At 36.0% G+C, this 19089-nt stretch overlaps 3 protein-coding genes across 7 annotated transcripts in view; 2 read left to right on the forward strand and 1 right to left on the reverse strand.

Moving 5' to 3' along the window:
- The first annotated feature begins 393 nt into the window (after positions 1–393).
- On the forward strand, positions 394–5555 carry LOC104241601 (DNA polymerase epsilon catalytic subunit B-like). Of its 2 annotated transcripts, XM_070163131.1 has the most exons (7): positions 394–707; positions 804–869; positions 1041–1100; positions 1221–1316; positions 3755–3861; positions 4414–4787; positions 4926–5555. In XM_070163131.1, exons 1-6 carry the CDS (start codon positions 540–542, stop codon positions 4772–4774), a joined length of 858 nt encoding a protein of 285 aa, XP_070019232.1. In that variant the 5' UTR covers positions 394–539; the 3' UTR covers positions 4775–4787; positions 4926–5555. The 2 variants fall into 2 exon arrangements, with proteins under 2 accessions (XP_070019232.1, XP_070019231.1); XM_070163130.1 differs by having other exon boundaries at positions 4414–5555.
- Positions 5556–6045: 490 nt separating this feature from the next.
- On the reverse strand, positions 6046–12580 carry LOC138882266 (uncharacterized). 4 transcript variants are annotated; one of them, XM_070162802.1, is made up of 7 exons: positions 12025–12580; positions 10438–10614; positions 9570–9719; positions 9416–9489; positions 9156–9274; positions 7607–7690; positions 6046–6827 (listed from the first exon to the last, which is right to left on the reverse strand). In XM_070162802.1, exons 2-7 carry the CDS (start codon positions 10442–10444, stop codon positions 6731–6733), a joined length of 531 nt encoding a protein of 176 aa, XP_070018903.1. In that variant the 5' UTR covers positions 10445–10614; positions 12025–12580; the 3' UTR covers positions 6046–6730. The 4 variants fall into 4 exon arrangements, with proteins under 4 accessions (XP_070018903.1, XP_070018901.1, XP_070018902.1 ...); XM_070162800.1 differs by having other exon boundaries at positions 10438–10619; XM_070162801.1 differs by having other exon boundaries at positions 12012–12580.
- A 5696-nt stretch (positions 12581–18276) lies between these two features.
- LOC104245270 (DNA polymerase epsilon catalytic subunit A-like) overlaps positions 18277–19089 on the forward strand; it is a 49216-nt gene continuing 48403 nt past the window's right edge. The window contains exons 1-3 of the mRNA XM_070162309.1: positions 18277–18590; positions 18687–18752; positions 18924–18983. Coding sequence (XP_070018410.1) covers positions 18423–18590; positions 18687–18752; positions 18924–18983 — 294 coding nt within the window. The 5' untranslated portion in view covers positions 18277–18422. The remainder of the gene's footprint in view (positions 18591–18686; positions 18753–18923; positions 18984–19089) is intronic.

The raw sequence follows: 19089 nt of genomic DNA on the forward strand, positions 1-19089 counted from the left end.
TTTCCATATATAACTAATCATTTTCTTAAAAGATAAATTTAAATGTTTATAAATTAAGGATCTCTGCTTGTAACAACAACAATAATATTCACAACATAGTCATTAAGAAAATTATGCTTAGGAAAAGATTTATATTTTAATATTTCATTTTATATTAATATCTTTTTTTTAATCTCCTATATTTTATATATGCAGGTCAATTGAGCAAGCCATTTTACATAATAGTGTCATTTAGAAAATCATATGATGGTTTGCCAAACCCAAATGGTTTAAAGTAGAATTCACTCATAAAGAAGACTGTGGGGCAACATCGTCATTTCAGAGCTAAATAAAACAATAGAAAAAGAAAGCGCGGGAAAGAGAGTCACTCCCCTCTCAACTCGCCCCCCCCCCCTCTCGTTTCAGGCGAAGCATTTTTCCCTCTTTTCAGACCCTAAGACAAATCAGAAAAACCAAACTCTATATCCAACTTCCGATTTCAATCCCTTCCCCAGCTCAATAACTATACTTTACTCGCCGGAGTTCACATCGTAAAAAGGATGAACGGCGGTGGAGATAACCGGCGCCGGGACTGGCGAGACACCACGAGGATTTCCAAGAAACAGAAACTCATCCTTAACTCCGAAGAACAACTCGAATCTAAGCTCGGATTCGATGTTTTCACTGAAGGAGATAAACGGCTCGGCTGGCTTCTCACTCTGGCCTCTGTACTACACCTCAAATTTTACCTCTTTTTTTGTGTGTGGAAATTTTAATGAATAAATGAATTTTAATTCTTTATGTTTTCTGGTTCAATTTTGTAGTCGTCATGGGAGGATCAGGAGACTCGCAAAGTGTACAGTTGCGTCGATCTTTATTTCGTTTGTCAGGTAAAATTTATACTGTGATTTTGTTGCTTATTTATGTGAAAAAAGAAAATGTTATTTTTTATGAGTTATTGATAGAATATTCTTACTGATGATGTTTGTTTATTGATTCTAGAAAGGAAAAAATGAATTGTTAATGTCTGTGGGTTTTTATGTGGGAATTTTTGATTGAAGGATGGTTCAACATTCAAAGCGAAGTATAAATTCAGGCCATACTTTTACGTGGCAACAAAGGTCAGTGATTTTTCTTTTGAAATGATTTAGCTTTCTATACTCAAAGAGAGGAAGGAGCTCTTTTTTTTTTTGTGGTGCAAATTTCATATTTTTGTTGATTGTTGTGCTTTTGTTTGACAGGATAAAATGGAAATGGATGTCGAGGCATATTTGAGAAGGCGATATGAATCTCAAATTGCAGACATTGAAATTTTAGAGAAAGAGGATCTTGATCTTGTAAGCCTCTCAACATCAAAGTTAGGATTTTCTTGTCTCACGAGTGCTCTCACTTTCAACATTTCCATGTTGATGGAGTGTAGAGTGTATATGAGTGAGATCTCCCCCCCCCCCCCCCCCCCACTCACACAAAATAAAAAGATCTATTGGATGGGTAAAGTGCGCCCAGAAATGCAGCTGGCCCATAACTTAATTTTGCATTCTATCACTTCCCATTTCCTGTTACTAGAATATTTTGTCAGTGGAGTCATCAGTCATCATTGTTTGAGTGCTATGCACTAGAGAAAATGGGTCACATGTCTAGTCATGACGTGGCAAACTGGAGTCTGGAGATGTATATAGATTTAGGGAACTGGAACCACAGAAAAAATGCGGTGTTTTATGTTGTTATGTGTTTAAGCTTGTAAAACATGCTCAAACTGTTGGACTTTTTGAGCTCACTACAAAATTATACGCATCCCCCCTTGTAGTTATCTCACAGGCTACAACACATTCTTGCTGCTGAAATCAATATAGAACCTTTAACAATAAAAAAACATGCTCAAACTATTAGACTTGAATGATGCCGATACAATCTTATCAAGCTATATTTAGGTTTTTTTTGAACTTTGAAATTTGTTGGATATTTTGGTGTTTATTCATAAGTCGTAACTAACACTGTTAGAGAGGTGTTAGAAAATAATTTACTCCTCCACCCTCCATTTGGTATTTCCTTTTGGATTTACTAGGCAAGAGGAAACAGCTTAACAAGGAATTTAATGAAACCATTTACGTTGTCTCTGGTGAAATAAGCATGAGAATTAACTTATTACACTGTATGGAAAGAAAGAAATAAGAGGTGTTTTGAAGGCAAGAAGGAGCAGCTGCAGTCTGTGAAATATCATTGTTTGCATTATTTGTACTATCGGAAAGATAAAAATGTTGTCATGAATTTACATAACACGCTGGACACGCTAGACTGCTTAGGATTTTAATGTTTTTAAGCCAGCACTATCTCTGTATTTTCACAGTATCAAGCTGATACTGTTTTGATAAAATCTTCACCTTATCCTTAAAAAAAACACTAAAAAGGAACTTATATTCTAGCTTTCCCTGCCTTTTTTTTATTTAATGACAGAAAGTTGGTGGCATTGATTCTTCTACCACAAAAAAAGAAGAGTGTACAAGAGGCAATTGCATGGAGATGTATATATATTTTGATCACCACGGTTTCTGGGCCAGCTTGCACGCACCTGGACTAATTCCATGGGATACTTGTTACCTCCCGCTAACATAGGTCGTCGGGTAACTCTGTCCACCAAAGTTTGAACAGATTGGAAGAAATTACCTAGTGTTTTTGCCTCTGTTGGGATTTGAATCTGAGACTTCATCGTACTCAATCCACTTCATTGACCACTAGGCCTCTGTGTGCTTGGTGCCTTCTTCTTGTCCCTTTTCCCCCTTCTGTTGCCCCCAAAATGAATTTTTTTTAAAATGCGAAGGACCTATTCTCATTTACCTCTGCTTTCATTGGTTATAACTTAAGTTGCTCGGACTCGAGTGTGGGCATCCGATACGGGCACGGATCCGACTGTCGGATTCGGCAAAAGCTAAATTTTAAGATTTGGGGCTGCGGATCCAGGTATGGATACAGATGCGGGGATTCGGCTAAAATATTCAAAATTATAAAAAATAGAGCTACAAAGAGAAAAAGAAAGCCACTAAAGGCCTTCCACCAACTCTCCATCTATATCGCTACTACTGTCTACAGAAGTCTTAACTCAAAACACGACCCTTTGAATTCTTGGTTTTTCTGAAACACAAAGCAACAGATATAATACAAAAGTACTACAATATTGAAGGTATGCCATTTCCCATGTATTAAATCTGTTTTATTTTTAATTTTGAGAAATCAAAATCTCAATTTGCCCCCAAAATTTGTCGATGGACTCAGGTCAAAGTATCCGAAGGTAGTTGACCGAATCCGGGACGTATCCTGCACCCGCTCCCTTCCCGTGTCGAGACGGGTGCGGCACCAAAAACGAAGAGTCAGCGCAACTTATGTTATAACTAGTAGAAATGATTTTTGTCTTGCATCATGCTGTCTCTACTTCTGTCTGATGGCTTTTTTCTAGTTTCTCTTTCACTGAATACATCATCTTTCCTTCTCAATAAACCAGTGTGTTTTGCTAATGTTTTGATCTGCTATTTTGTTGGCTCCTTAGAACTTAGAGATTCTGATTTGAAAAACTATGATCACTTTGGCGCATCATATCATGCTAGATTATTTAGTGATATCCATTGAAATGTGGAGCGCTAAAATAGATTGTAATGGTGTGTTAATTATGGGGCTAAACCGCTAAACATAAGTTGGATATTCACTAGTATGATTCTTCAGCAAGAATAACATTTCATTGCAGCATGCCGTTGATAAGTTCTCATTACTTTCCTTTGTGCAGATCATGAGGAGAAATCTATTAAAACTTGTTCGTGTTAGGGAATTCGCTCCAGAAGCAGAATTTCACGGTCTCTCTATGTCGTATACCCTTCCAAATGTCATTTGCAGGTAAATGTAGGGTAAATAGGTGTTACTTTTGTCTGAAATGAGAAAGGATGGCAGTATCCGCCACTACTGGAACTTTGTCTACTGGATATTAGTTGGTTGTAGGGGTGGCAAAATGGTTAAAAGAAAATAGTTAACCACCCATATTATCGACTAAAAAATGGGTTGGATAATGAACTTTTTAAAAACGGGTCAAATATGGATAAGAACCATATTAGCCATTTAGAAAATGGATAACCAATGGGTCTAACTTTTACATTTGTAAAGCCTCAAATTGGGGGTTCCTCGGGTTAGGGAGATTAAGAATTCTCCCAAAGTGATCATATGCAAGAATTCATGGATAATATGGTTACCCATATTATTCGCCGGTTAACCCATTTTTTACCCGTATTAAATATGGGTTGGGTCGGATAATTTATCCGTTTTTTCATTACCCGTTTTCGACCCTAACCATATCTGACCCGACCAGCCCGTTTGCCACTCCTAGTTGGTTGTCTACTATAGAATCTTCAGGATATTAGTTGGTTTCTTATTTCCATTATCTGTTACTTTCAGTTACTGCAACGACTGCAGAGACCTTGACCTGTGTCGAGACAGAGCTTTGATTTATCAGGAGTGGCGTTGTGCTGTGCCCCAATGTGGGCAACCTTGTGATCGTGAAGCAACGGAAAATGCTCTTATTCAAATTGTGCGGCAGAGAGAGAGGCTATACCATCTTCAAGATCTGGTATGCCTAAAATGCCACCAGATTAAAGCTGCACATTTAGCAGACCACTGTACTTGTGCCGGGTCATTTAGCTGCAAGGAAGGTGTCTCGGAGTTCCGCAATAAAATGCAAGTCTTCTTCAACATAGCTGTAAATCAAAAGTTTCAATTACTCCAAGAGTGCACTTCTTGGATTTTGGAAGCCAGATAACCACAGCCTACAGGTATCAGATAGTTTCACCTCATTATCAGCGATAAATTGTTTGTGATCTCAACATTTGCTGGCTGTTCTGCATGGTGCAAGGGTGCCTCATGGTGTCCAAAACAAGATGTGATTTTTATTGATAGACATAATGTCGCAGAGTATTCTAGGAGTCCATGACATGGGAGCTGACCGGTTTTAGAAATTCAGCTGTCTACATGGGTTCGGTAATTTGGGCTGGATAGTCAAAAGCTGGTATAATGCCCCCGAGGACTGCTAGCACTGGAGAAGTGCCAGTTACCTCAACAGCTGCTCCCTTTTTCGGAGAGGAAAGATGGATAAGTAAATGTTGCATCCAATATCCCATACCAGATTTGCTGGTTTGGTGGAAAATTGACGACTATATACAGAGCATACATATAATTGCTTATTTGGAGGCACCAATTCGTCATCTTTTACAAGAGTTCCGTATCACGCTCTAGAAATGATGTATTCTGCATTTATGTTACAAGAGTTAAGCTGTATATATTCGTATTGCAAGAGTAGTGAAATGTAAATAGTCATCCTTTTTCGAAGCTTGTTGTGAAGCGTACATCACTCATGGGGATTATTTATGTAGTTATGAGAATAATGATTTGAATCTCAAACTTTGCACTTGACAAGGAACCAGCGGTATCTTAGTTTAGCTAGATATGCCTTCGATTGAAGTTGATTACAGAATGAACTACTGAGTAGTGGAAGAAATACTATTGAAACATAAACTTTGTAATTTAACACTTATGTTTCTTTATCTCCTTTTTCCCTCTGCCTAAGGGGATGTATGTACTTTTCTGCTTTACTGAACCAAACTTGCTATTTATTGATAAAAGGGAAAATGCACAAGCATCCCCAACCTATGATCGAAATCTCAAATACAGACTTTTCCTTTTTAGGTGTCCTATTACTCCCTGAAAAGGAAAAGTATATAGTTGGAACTTCGATCATAGGTTAGGGGTACTTATGCATTTTCCCAGATAAAAAGATTTGCTGAATTAGGCTTTCTTTTATAGTCTATATATTCACTACTAAGACTTGGGGAGGGTGAGGTGTGTGCAGACCTTACCTCTACCTTATGAAGAGGTAGAGAGTATTTACAATAGACTTTCGGCTCAAGAAAAGCATTTTCAAAATCGGTTTGAAAAAAATAGGAGCAAAAAATTATGCTGAAAATACTATAGAAAGGAAAGAAAAAGTACCTGCCAGCAAAAGTAGTAAAGATAGCCAAATTATAGACAACAATATGATAATAAGAAGCCTTCAAACCTAGGAAACCATAAAATATTTGCTTTTGTTGGCGAATGTTCTTGCCAGTTGCCGGTAACAATCCATACATCAAACAAGGAGATAAGTACAAAGTTTCCTCTCTTCCAGAGTATGAATCAAAGTCATGGAAACAGTCCTCTACGAACACACTTCTAACACTAAAACATGAGCGAATTCATTGCTGCACTATCTGACTTGAGTATACATTATTTTTTTTGAAATGGTAAAGTACTTGAGTATACATATTTATGCGTGGGGTTCTTTACCAGTAAAAAATGGTCAAATTCCCCTTCTCAAAAAAAGGATGGAAACAAGGTGCCATGAATAAAATGCGATAAAACATACTCCCTCCGTTTCAATTTAAACGACACTTTTCTTAGTAGTCCGTTCCAAAAAGAATGACACATTTCTATATTTAGAAACAATTTAACTTTGAACTTTTTACTTTACTCATTTTGCCCTTAATGAGAAGCTTTTCCACAAAAATATTATGGTCCCACAAAGCTTTTACCCTTAAGCTTTTAGAATCACATATTTCAAAAGTCTTCTTTTCTTTCATAAAGATTGTGCTAAGTCAAACTACCTCATCTAAATTGAAACGGAGGGAGTAATAAATTATTGAATGTGATGGTAGTACTACATACGACCATGTAAGCATTGTTTTCACCAGAAGAACCATCTTTTCTTGGTAGGTTCACTTTCAGCTGGCTCGTCCTTCTTCCTGTTCTCCACTCCCCCCTTCAGGGCCTCCAGCCTTTTCCTGCACGAGGATTAAACCTTAGAAAAGGGTGCTACAAAGAAAGTATGATATCCGTAGTAATTAATGGAACGACTGTTTGCATATGGAAATCCTTTTTTCTTCTTTGTCATCAATGCTCTTCCAGAGGTTCTCCTAAGATTTCACTTTTTAGTTGAATAATTGTACAATAAAAAAGAAGATAGTAAGTCTTAAACGCAAGAAGAGCTTTATGAGTACCAATGGGGAAAATTTCCCATGAACAAATGCAATTACTTTACGTGGCAAGGACAACATCAGCCACTAGGGACTGGCTGGCAAATACTCAAGCTTAACTCTGTTTTGTCAAGACCTAATAGTAGGTTTGATAGAGTAGTCAAGCTCAAGACAGACACATCTCGTGAGACTTACAAACCAAGTCCAGCTTATACATATATCAGCAGTTTAAATTGTTAATATTTTGTAGCTGCATCCTTAATTGGCAGAGTATATACTCTCAAACAATCCATAGAATATAGCAAAACTGATTGTATATTTGTAGATGATGGACTAAATCTAGCCATACTTATTGTCAAATTTAAGGTTTCACCAAATTATAGTTTTATACCACAAATAATGGCATGCTTAGTTTTCTTTTGTGAAACAAGTGGATTTTACATTAGATGATCCAAAATCTAAAACACAAACTTTCCTAAGTTCCCTTGCCTAGTAAAGATTATGCTAGAAACAACTGCACCACTCGCAACTTGCCAAGGTAGGGGCTATGCAAATAGCTAACAGAAAAATCAGTTACAGTTTCATACTTGGTATCAGTTAGGCGACCATGTAGACTCCATCGCTGCCGAAAACCATCCATACCTTCAGCTCCACTTGCCAAAATCAAGCGCCTAGAAAAAAAGAAGACATGTCACAGAATACTTATTGTATATTACTTCACATCAAATGCTATAGACAAAAGAGTAAACTCCAGATTCCAACTTATGTTTTTTCTTTTTTTACGCAGCATCCTGATAATGGTTTCAACTAGAGAACAAGACAATCATAAGAAAGAACATTGGCACTATTACCAAAACAGATATAGCCTTTGTTATAACCCTTTGAACATTCCACAATTAAAAAAGATGTGCATTCAGGGTCATTGAAGTATTAGTGACTTCAAATTTGGAACTAACGAATAGGACATATCCCTAATTTATAAGTGGAATATGCCTGCAACATAACAATGACTGTCCCACCAGAAGAGGGTAACAGATTGGAGATGAGTAATTTCATAGAAGGCAAATTGGCAACCGCAGGAATTGGTCTAAGTTCAAGGCAACCTTTGGGTTGTTTGCGCTGTATGTCCAAAAATGCATGCACGCTTTACCTCTTAAATTAACTGCCTTGTACACCAATATTCTATAATACGGATTTGATGACTAAGAATATAATGACGTACATATATTATTATGCTTCACTAGTTAAAAGGATTTTGTTACTTTTTTATTTTGAATTTTTTGCATTCTAGTAATTTTCTATATCTTTTATATTCTAATATTTTAGATGTTATCTTTTAAAAAAAATATTAAAAAATAAAATGTGTGGTGCTTGCGCCTGTCTCATGATAGGTAGCACACACCCCCCCCCCTTTTAAAATACTTCATATGAGCTTATGCTATGAATTCAAAAACCATACCATAAGCTATCACCTTGAGATTGGGGATGATACATTTGCAATTAGAAGAGAATATATCAAAAGCAAAGACAGACATGACTGATACTGAGAAGGGAAGTGAATAATATGGAAACTTCTTGCACTCACTAAAACCGTGTCGGTGCTACATTTTATCATAACAACATGCCGTTGATGATAACGCAGCTAAATCTACTTCACTAATATACATAACCAGCAACTTGTTTATGTGCAGAACTGGCTTTATTAGTTTGTTCGTCAGTGAAAATGAAGTCAAATCAATATTGAGATATAGTCCATCTTTATCAGTTCAAGTACAATGAATAAGTAAATGAGTAAAGCATGTTTATATTGTTTTATAGACAAACACATTTTTTAAATCAAAGGTCAGGTCAGACTCCTTGAAAGCAACACCACTATTGGTGTATTTTCACCTAAAATAATAGATTGAGACTACTTAAACTAAGCATTTTACATACCAAGGCTCATACATAAATAAATTGCACAGGTAATGGTAACTTCACGCAAAGGAGCTGCAATTGATTCTAAGAGATAGCCGGGAACTTTCTATTGACTAAACATTTCTTTGATAATTTTTCTATTGACTAAACATTTAATGAGTCATAGCTAAGGAAAAGACAGATTTATCAATATCATTACTAATCTTTACTCTAACATACCTCTCCAGTAATGTGACTTCTGATTCTAGTTGAGTGGCTCGTTCTTTTGCTTGATCTAGAGGCATTGACAATCCTAATTTCTGTTCACTATCTTGAAGGCGTTGCCTAAGCTCCTTATCCTACACATGAGAACTTCACATTAAACTGCTGGTATAAAATTAGTGTTCAAGCAACCAAAAACCTCATTTAAAGTACAAGAAAATAAACTTTATATTAGCAAAAATGTTAAAAAATTTTAACCAAGTTTTTATCTTTCTCACCCTTCTCTCTGCACATTGCCGATACAGAGCAATCTCATCCTGACAGAATGGCTCAATATCATTGATTTGTAGGCCTAGAAAACAAACCCTTGATTGATGAGCATTATAAACCACATGAACCAAAAAGGGATATTTGAGGAAAAGTTAGACATACAAAGGAACAGGTTCCTCAAGATTCCATCACAGAGATCAACACCTTCGAGTACATGAGACGCTATCTCAGGTGGAATGAGAGGCGATGGCGGGCCCATCATTAGATCATCACCCACCAGGATAGTTTCCTCCATAGTCTGCTGTGAATCAACTAAATAACAAAAACACACAACAAACAGAAACATAAGTCGAACTACTAGTCCTTCGCACTGCATCTTCCACAATATAGTTCACTAAATGCAAAGTGCAAGTAATGAAGTCTCAGAAGCTCAGGCTGCAGTTCTGTACAAAGGGTCCTTTTTATCTTTGTTCCTCCCCCCATCCCCCTTAAAACAGTGTTTTCAAAGGAGAAAAACCAAAGAGCACAAAGTGTTAGTTGGAGCTTTATACACCACTAAAGCTCGCGTTCAGTGAAGTATGGTGAAAATGAGGAAAAAGAATACATGTAATCTAAAAAAGAACTATACGGACCAAGAAATAGAAATATCTGCAATCAAGTGAACTGCGAAGTACAAATAGTGTCAGTTAAATTCAAAAATGCATTTTAAGTTCTTGAATCAAATGCAAAGACATGACTTATATTCTAAATTCAGATCAGTGACTAGATTTCTTACTTTAAATCTCAAATTTCACGACTCTTTACTTAATCTTTCATCAACAATTCATCTATCACTTAAGTGTCCACAATACTACTTCACCATTATTTTCTATGACACAGGAAAATTGTGACAACATTTCTAAGTTATTGAATAATTGACACTTCTTTAGGCTTAAGAAAATCAAAATGTAGCTTGGGGAAAGGGGTAAAATGAAAAAAGAGAATAACATGTTGAAGAGAAAAGTAGGTAATACAAAGAGTTTTGAGTTACCATCCATGGTGTCCTCCTTTTGCTATTGCCCACCAGGTGTTCGATTCTATGCACAGAAGAAGTGATTTTTCACAGACACTAATGAATTTCTTCAAGATGTCAAGTCGATACAGATGCAACGGGTCGTTGGTAAGGGGGCGAATGTATTTCTTGTGTTGGCAGTTGAACACTGATGCACTTCGCTACAATGCAAACCAAAAGGAAAGTGATGAGAGAAGAGAAAACAGAAGAAAAGAAAGATGTTTTGTTTTAAGTTGTGCAAGTGCTAATCTCCTATTTGGCACCATTTATTACCCCGATGGAACCTATTTGTCTTTAGGTAAGTAAAGAATAGTGCATTAAATATTCTCGAGCAATTTTGGTCCTTTAAATTTATCAAAAGTAACATTTCTTCCGGTCCACTTTAAATAATTTTTTGGTTATTTTTACGTATATTACAAAATTCGCCTTTGAACATTACTCCCTCCGATCCACTTTAGTTAATTTTTTAGTTTTTTTTTTTGTGATCCATTATATTTGATTTTTCATATAGTAAGAAGGAATTATCTTTTTTTTTTTCATAGTTAATACTTAACATTTTTTTCATAGTTAATACTTAACTATACCAACGTCCATCACTAAGAGCCTATACTGTGTCGCGAGGGTCTCCCCCGGTATAACCTTGCAATCCTTACACTACCCTCTATCACACCTTCTGAGGGGGAGGTAGTCAATTTGATTCTTTGCTGCCATACTTTGAAACGTAATCAAATGCTCATCCCTCCTCGAAAAACTAGAGTTCGCAATCACCAGCTCACATGCTTTAGCAAAATCCAATAGTGAAGCTCCTCCTCCGTTTCTATCCCCAAAGCCGAAGCCGCCGTGTATATCGCTATAGCCACCAGCAGTTGACCCAATATGACCATTGAAATCTACTCCTATAAACAACCTCTTAGCAGGTAGAATACTACGCACTAACTCATCCAACCCATCCTAGAAACACCTTTTAACCTCCTCATCCAGGCTCGTTTGCGGCGCATAAGCGCTAACGATATTTAGAGTGTGCTCTCCAACCACTAATTTAATAGTCATTAATCTATCATTCACCTGCCTAACCTCAACCACATACTCTCTAAATTCCGGTTCACCAAAATACCCACTTCATTCTTACCCTTCGTGCCTCTAGAGTACTATAGCTTATACCCGTCAACATCCCCCCCTTCAATCCTACCCACCTAGTCTCCTGAACACAAGCTATATTGACCTTCTTCTTCTAGAGAATCTTCGCTAACTCTATAGACTTACCCGTCAACGTTCCTATGTTCCAAGACCCAATTCTCAACCTAAAAGCTCCTTTACTCCCCCTTCACCCTTGCCTCCCGTCCCACCCCATGTCATGGCCCCCTTACCCCGAGGACATGACCTTACTCTACCATCCCAGACCACATCCATTATACTTACGACAGACTAAGAAAAATTGCTAACACAAGTTATAACTACAGGCACACTAATAGTATGATTAAGCTAATGCGAACTACAGTGGCAACAATTTAACTAACACAAAGGAGATAAATAGAAAAATGGGAGGTACCAACCAGAGAATAGAACCTGGATATTCGACTCCTGCAGGCCTTTGCAAATTCCAACAGGGGATGCTCTGCACTGCTTGCTTGTACGCCTCACGCTCGTCTCTAACTGGGTTGTAGTTGAGAGCATCGAGCATTTGCTGTCACTTCTTTAACGATAGACGCCTTAAAGGTCGCCAGATAGTTAGCTGATGTGGTTGTATCTCGCCAGAACCGGCTGGGATGTCCTAGCCGAAACTCCACATGTACAATGTGACACTCTATGGCGTGTTTATGGGCCCCGCTGAAAAAATCCTAGTCTTGCCATCTGCGCGCGCACACAACAGAAAACTAAAAACAAAAAATAAAAAGCAAAAAAAAAACGTGGAGGGGACCAAAAAGATAGAGCAAGGAAGAGGAGATAAAGTAAAGGAAGTAGGGATAAGGAACAATGGCAATCGCCAGATCTGTCAGGCAGTCGGCGATGGGGTAGCAGCTGGGGGAAAAAAGAAAAGAAAACAGAAGATAGAGTAGGGGAATGAGATAAGGGGGATGAGAGAGGGGGGAGAGGAAGGATATGGGTAAAGAGGGCAAGAACTTACCTGGTGGTAGTGGTCGTCGCCGAAGCTGGAATATATATATATATATATATATATTAATTAATTAACTATGACCAAGCAATAACAATGTAAATAGAAGATACATACCAAATCAATTAATTTAATGTAAATTTCAAGAGCTTGTTTGGATGGTTGTTACATATTATATTGCTTAAATTTTATTATATCATATTATCAAATATGTTGTTATATGACAATAAAAAATTTCATTTTATGTTATAATCGATTTGGTGTGATCATATTATTTTTTTTTTATTATCTTGCCCTTAATTAATATTTTAATAATCTTATTTTACCCTTTATCATAGCTTTTTCAACCTACCTTCTTTAAAATAACTCTATTTCATACCTTTTTAATAATATTATAAGTATATTCTTCATATTTTTTGTATGTGGCATTGTGAAATAATGGAAGACGATACAGTCTATACAAGCGTCTAATTGATCAAATGAATATGGTACAATACAATACAATACAATACAAATATGAAACTATATATGTAATAAGTATCCAAACAAGCTGTAAAGTTGTAGTATTGCAAGGCCCCGTGAAATTCTTACTAAAAAACCCGAAATCTCATAGTGCCAAGTTAGGAATATGTGTTAGAAATTTTAGATTGATCTGTGCATTACAAGTTAAGGAAAAATATTTTCCAGAAGAGCGTGTTTCATGCTATTATGCGGCCGCATAATAGCAATACAAACCGCATAGTCGCCGTAGAGTGAGACAAAATGTTGGCTAATTTTGAGGAAAACTATGCAGCCAATTATGCGATCGCATAATCTATATGCAGGCTACAGAGTCGTCGCATAACCTCTTTGGGATTTTTGCGAAGGGCGATTATGCAGTGCATTATGCGATCGCAGAACAGGTATGCAGACCGCATATTGGTCGCATATCCGGGCAGAATATTCAAGTCTTGAGGGCTACTTTTGCGGTCCCTTTTGCGGGCTGCATATCAGTATGCGGTCACATATACGACCGCAGATTGAGTCGGGGCTCCTATTTTCTAACTTTTAAAACTCAACCCCATTCCGTTAAAATACCCATTAGACCCTCTTGTGCTATTTTCTACTATGTTTAGAGTGAGAGAAAGAGTTCTACAGGGAGAAAGTGATCATCACCAGGTCACTATCCAGTCCTTGCCCAAATCTTGGAAGATTATCAAGTAAAGTTACTAAGCATTCATCCTAAGAGATCGAAGTGCTAGGAGTTCCGGAATTATTGTAAGAATTTAAGGAAAGCTCTATTGAGGTATGTATGGTTAAAACCTCCTCTTCTTAGAAATTGAGCTCCCTTGGTGTCCATGCAAATGTTGTAAGTCCAAAATTTGATTGATGTAGTGCTTGTTATTTCAAATAAATTGGTGTTACAAGAATATATGTGAAAGGTGTGTCTCAATGTATCTATATGCTATTCTTGGTAAATTGAGGATGTGTGAAGAATGTGAACTATGTGCTAAAATACCTAGATTTCAAGTCAAGTTTAAACTATGATTATTATGCCGAACTATGTGAAATCCTCTCTATGCTTACAACTTGAATTGCTCTCGTATGTGCCCATTATCTTAAATTGCAAGGTTAATGTTGAAAGTGGAAATGATGTGAAATGTGGGGGGAAAGAGTTTGAGTTATGAAATGTGGCCTAGTGGCAAGTATGATGTGATAATTGTGGCCCCAAGTGCCAATGAACTGATATATGTGAAACAAAAATTGAAATGAGATGATTGATGGAAAAGGTAAACGTCTTGGTAAGACGGTTTAGCCGATCGGGCCGTGATCGGATGCCATGTCGCACACATGGTGGTATTGTGCTGATATTGAAACTGGAAAGTGAGAATGAAATTGTGATTGAGGTATATATCTCAAATGAGGCAATTTAGCCGATCGGATCGTGATCGGACTCCGCCCAAGAAAGCGGTGGTATTATGAAAGATGATGCAACAATATTAAATGTCCCAACCTAAATCTATGAAGGTTATGTGAAAGCTATGTGATCCCTTTTATTTGATGATGTGGTGATTGTTTAAAGCTTTTGTTTATCTTTGTGATTTCTTTATTCTTGTATGGATGTTCTTTCTAATGAGATAACGTCCCTTTTGCTGAGGGCGCTACATCTTTGAATGGATGTAGGTGGTTCCATAGCAGACAATGCCCACCGCAGGTAGCGGAGCATCCTCCTCTCAGCAATCTTGGTGAGCCCCTCTTCTTCCAGGGGTTATGCAGTATATCTTTTGTTATAAATTATCACTTTTTGAGGTATAGCCGGGGCCTTGTTTCTGGCATTATCATAACTGTCTTTTGTATCTTTAGAGGCTCCGTGGATATTTGTGTGGATTATGTACGGGCGTTGGATGGGTCACTAGACTATGTTGTAATTCTAAACTCTTGTTCTTCTAAAATGTAACTGTATGAAATTTTGAAAACTTAACTATAGTTTAAGGGTTGTAATATAAAATGAACTAGCAATGATATATGTACGATATTTTCTATTATCTAAATAAATGAAAGCATGGTTTCGTGATCATATTGAGTTGGGTAGGAAGTGTCCAAAAGGCTTGCTAAGTTGGGTTCACTCGATTGAGCGCCGGTCACGCCTCCCGAAGTTGGGGCGTGACAAGTATGTAACTCCGCGTCAATGAGTTTGTTCACGTTATTTGTTTCAAGCCTAGAAGAAGAAGGAAAATTTATATAGATTGAATAGCCAGCATAAAAATTGCCTATTTATCACTAGAAGCAAAGTACGTGGACACAAAATCTATAATTGGTTCAATAAAAAGAATAGTATTTCCTTTAAGCAGTATCGAGTTCATTTTTGGCGCTTATAGTTTAAAAATTGTCGTGACCATAGGATTCAAGATCCAATTATTTGGCGCAAGTTTAGTATTCTACTCTCCTTATAGTTATATTCAAAACTGTGAAATTTGGCTCATAGTGTATTCAACATATTTATTTTATCAAAATAGACTTCTAATCATGATTTTGATCAATTTGGAAACGAGTCTAAATTTTAAAATGAGTGCTCTTGGAACGAGGCTACTCCTGTGACTTATAGCGGTGAGTACTGGGTATGTAGTTATAAGGATGATCTTCAAAGTGTGTGGTCTTACATTTTTAGCTCGCTTGCCCCAGGGGCACACTCTTAAGTTTAAAAAGTTTTAGTAAACAAACTTTTGAATTTGACACTGACAGTTTGCCTATTGGGCAAGCAGGGACAAAGGGTTTGCCCATAAAAAAAGTTGTAGATAAAAATTTAAGACCACACATTATGGTGTCAAAATTTTGCAAGTCTTTGTATGAGAGACCACCCGAAAAATAGTATAGCCACTTTTTGAATACATTTAAAGTTAGCTAAAGTGTAATTTTAACAAATACATACATTCTTACCTTTAATAAAAATAATGAGATATTCAGCTAGAGGCATTCAGATTTCCAATCTCACGACCTCTCAATTTACAAACTCTTTTATGTTATTATTAGTTATTATATGATCAAAGTCACATGTGTTAAGTTTCTTGAGAGGCAATGAAGTTGTTAATCTCAACTTAATAATTTCTCTTTTGATTTTAACTAATTATTACACGATCAAAGTCATATGAGTTCAAAGCAGGCAAACATATGATTATTATTCAAAGGTTTAGTATTTTTTGTTTTACAAAAACCTTTTTTACAATTAAACAATATAGAAATTTCGGCAACTAGTCACCAGAAATCTTTCTTCTAGCATGTTTTTTGATGAATAATTGTTGAAAGCATCAAATAATTATCATAGAATAACCAGATACTCTAACGAATAAACATAAATACCGCTATTGCCCATCGGACAACTCATGCTATTCAAAAGTTCTAACTTTTCCTATAACTAAATATCGGTTTTATATCGAATATTTCAGTGGTTAGCCATTAATAACTTAAATTTTGTCGAATTTACATGAACGCCAAAATTATAAAACCGTAAGAAATATTTGTCGAAAACTTTAATGCCTAGACGTCGAAAAGTTTTCGCAACACACTTTTTTTTGACAATCACTTTTCCGTTGATAATTCTTTGACATTATTTATTTTCTTACGATCTTATTGCAAATTTGACTGTTGGTAAGTTATGTATTCTGAAATTAAGTAGTGTTTATTTTAAATACTTTAATCCACATATTAGAATTTTATATTATCTGGTTTCACATTCAATTCCGTATAAAATATCCACTAACACATGCATAATGAAACAAAAAAGTAGTATTAAGATTTGCCCAAAATTCAACCACAATTAAAATTATTTTTCTTGTTGAAAAAGAAAAAGATTTTCTTGGTGGAAAGGGTCTTTTCTATATGTGACTAATCATTATCTTGAATTTTTTTAAAACATTTAAATATTAAGGATCTCTACTTTTCACAATAATAACAACAATATCCACAATGTAGTAATTAAGAAAATCACGTTTGGGGGGGGGGGGGAGGGGTTATATTTAATATTTTCTTATATATATATATATATATATATATATATATATATATTTAAATTCTCCTTTCTTATAAATGTAGGTAGATTGACCAAGTCACTTTGCATAATAGTCTTATTTGATATGCATGAGTTATCGTCATAAAAGTTTTTTATTCTCCTCCGCATGCATCATATTATTTCGATCCAACAAGTGGTATCAGAGGTAATGGTTGAATCGAGATTGAAGACAAGTTCAAGTCGGATTCAAATCAAGCAACGACCAATTTGACGATAATGAAGTTTTTGGTATAAAAAAATGTTCGGAATACTATATGTGGAGGTAAAACTTTCAACCATATATTTCACATTCAATCCCGTATAGAATATCTATTAACACATGTATAACGAAATAAGAAAGTAATATTAGGATTTGCCCTGAATTCTACCATAATTAAAATTACTTTTCTTGTTGGAAAAGAAAAAGATTATCTTGGTGGAAAGGATCTCTTCTATATTTGACTAATTATTTCAAACATTCCAAATGCTGCATCTTTAAAAGCAAAACATCATTTTTAACTCATGCTTATCGGCTCCAATTTTTTAAACACATGCTCACTTTTAATGCACAAGGCTTCAATTTAATTCATACATATTTTCAGTCATGGCAAACAACAATGATGGAGATTATGTAAAGAAGAAGAATAAAGTTTTGTCAAAAAAATTCAGGCCAAATGGGAGAACAGTTATAATTTGCCCTTATTCTACTATAATTAAAGTTGCATTTCTTGTTAGAAAAGCAAACAGGTTTTCTTGGTGGAACCGAATTCTTGGTGAACAATGTCTTTTCCATATATAACTAATCATTTTCTTAAAAGATAAATTTAAATATTTATAAATTAAGGATCTCTGCTTGTAACAACAACAATAATATTCACAACATAGTCATTAAGAAAATTATGCTTAGGAAAAGATTTATATTTTTATATTTCATTTTATATTAATATCTTTTTTTTAATCTCCTATATTTTATATATGCAGGTCAATTGAGCAAGCCATTTTACATAATAGTGTCATTTAGAAAATCATATGATGGGTTGCCAAACCCAAATGGTTTAAAGTAGAATTCACTCATAAAGAAGACTGTGGGGCAACATCGTCATTTCAGAGCTAAATAAAACAATAGAAAAAGAAAGCGCGGGAAAGAGAGTCACTCCCCTCTCAACTCGCCCCCCCCCCCCTCTCGTTTCAGGCGAAGCATTTTTCCCTCTTTTCAGACCCTAAGACAAATCAGAAAAACCAAACTCTATATCCAACTTCCGATTTCAATCCCTTCCCCAGCTCAATAACTATACTTTACTCGCCGGAGTTCACATCGTAAAAAGGATGAACGGCGGTGGAGATAACCGGCGCCGGGACTGGCGAGACACCACGAGGATTTCCAAGAAACAGAAACTCATCCTTAACTCCGAAGAACAACTCGAATCTAAGCTCGGATTCGATGTTTTCACTGAAGGAGATAAACGGCTCGGCTGGCTTCTCACTCTGGCCTCTGTACTACACCTCAAATTTTACCTCTTTTTTTGTGTGTGGAAATTTTAATGAATAAATGAATTTTAATTCTTTATGTTTTCTGGTTCAATTTTGTAGTCGTCATGGGAGGATCAGGAGACTCGCAAAGTGTACAGTTGCGTCGATCTTTATTTCGTTTGTCAGGTAAAATTTATACTGTGATTTTGTTGCTTATTTATGTGAAAAAAGAAAATGTTATTTTTTATGAGTTATTGATAGAATATTCTTACTGATGATGTTTGTTTATTGATTCTAGAAAGGAAAAAATGAATTGTTAATGTCTGTGGGTTTTTATGTGGGAATTTTTGATTGAAGGATGGTTCAACATTCAAAGCGAAGTATAAATTCAGGCCATACTTTTACGTGGCAACAAAGGTCAGTGATTTTTCTTTTGAAATGATTTAGCTTTCTATACTCAAAGAGAGGAAGGAGCTCTTTTTTTTTTTGTGGTGCAAATTTCATATTTTTGTTGATTGTTGTG

The sequence above is a fragment of the Nicotiana sylvestris genome, chromosome 11, assembly GCF_000393655.2.
Source record: "Nicotiana sylvestris chromosome 11, ASM39365v2, whole genome shotgun sequence".
In the NCBI taxonomy this organism is placed as follows: Eukaryota; Viridiplantae; Streptophyta; class Magnoliopsida; order Solanales; family Solanaceae; genus Nicotiana; species Nicotiana sylvestris.

Coding starts and splice junctions, on each gene's coding strand:
- LOC104241601 (XM_070163130.1), top strand. CDS start 540: ATGAACGGCGGTGGAGATAACCGGCGCCGGGACTGGCGAGACACCACG. Junction 708..803: donor GGCTTCTCACTCTGGCCTCT/GTACTACACCTC, acceptor TCAATTTTGTAG/TCGTCATGGGAGGATCAGGA. Junction 1,101..1,220: donor ACTTTTACGTGGCAACAAAG/GTCAGTGATTTT, acceptor TTTGTTTGACAG/GATAAAATGGAAATGGATGT.
- LOC138882266 (XM_070162802.1), bottom strand. Junction 9,490..9,569: donor CTTGAGGAACCTGTTCCTTT/GTATGTCTAACT, acceptor TTTGTTTTCTAG/GCCTACAAATCAATGATATT. Junction 6,828..7,606: donor GGTCGCCTAACTGATACCAA/GTATGAAACTGT, acceptor ATCCTCGTGCAG/GAAAAGGCTGGAGGCCCTGA.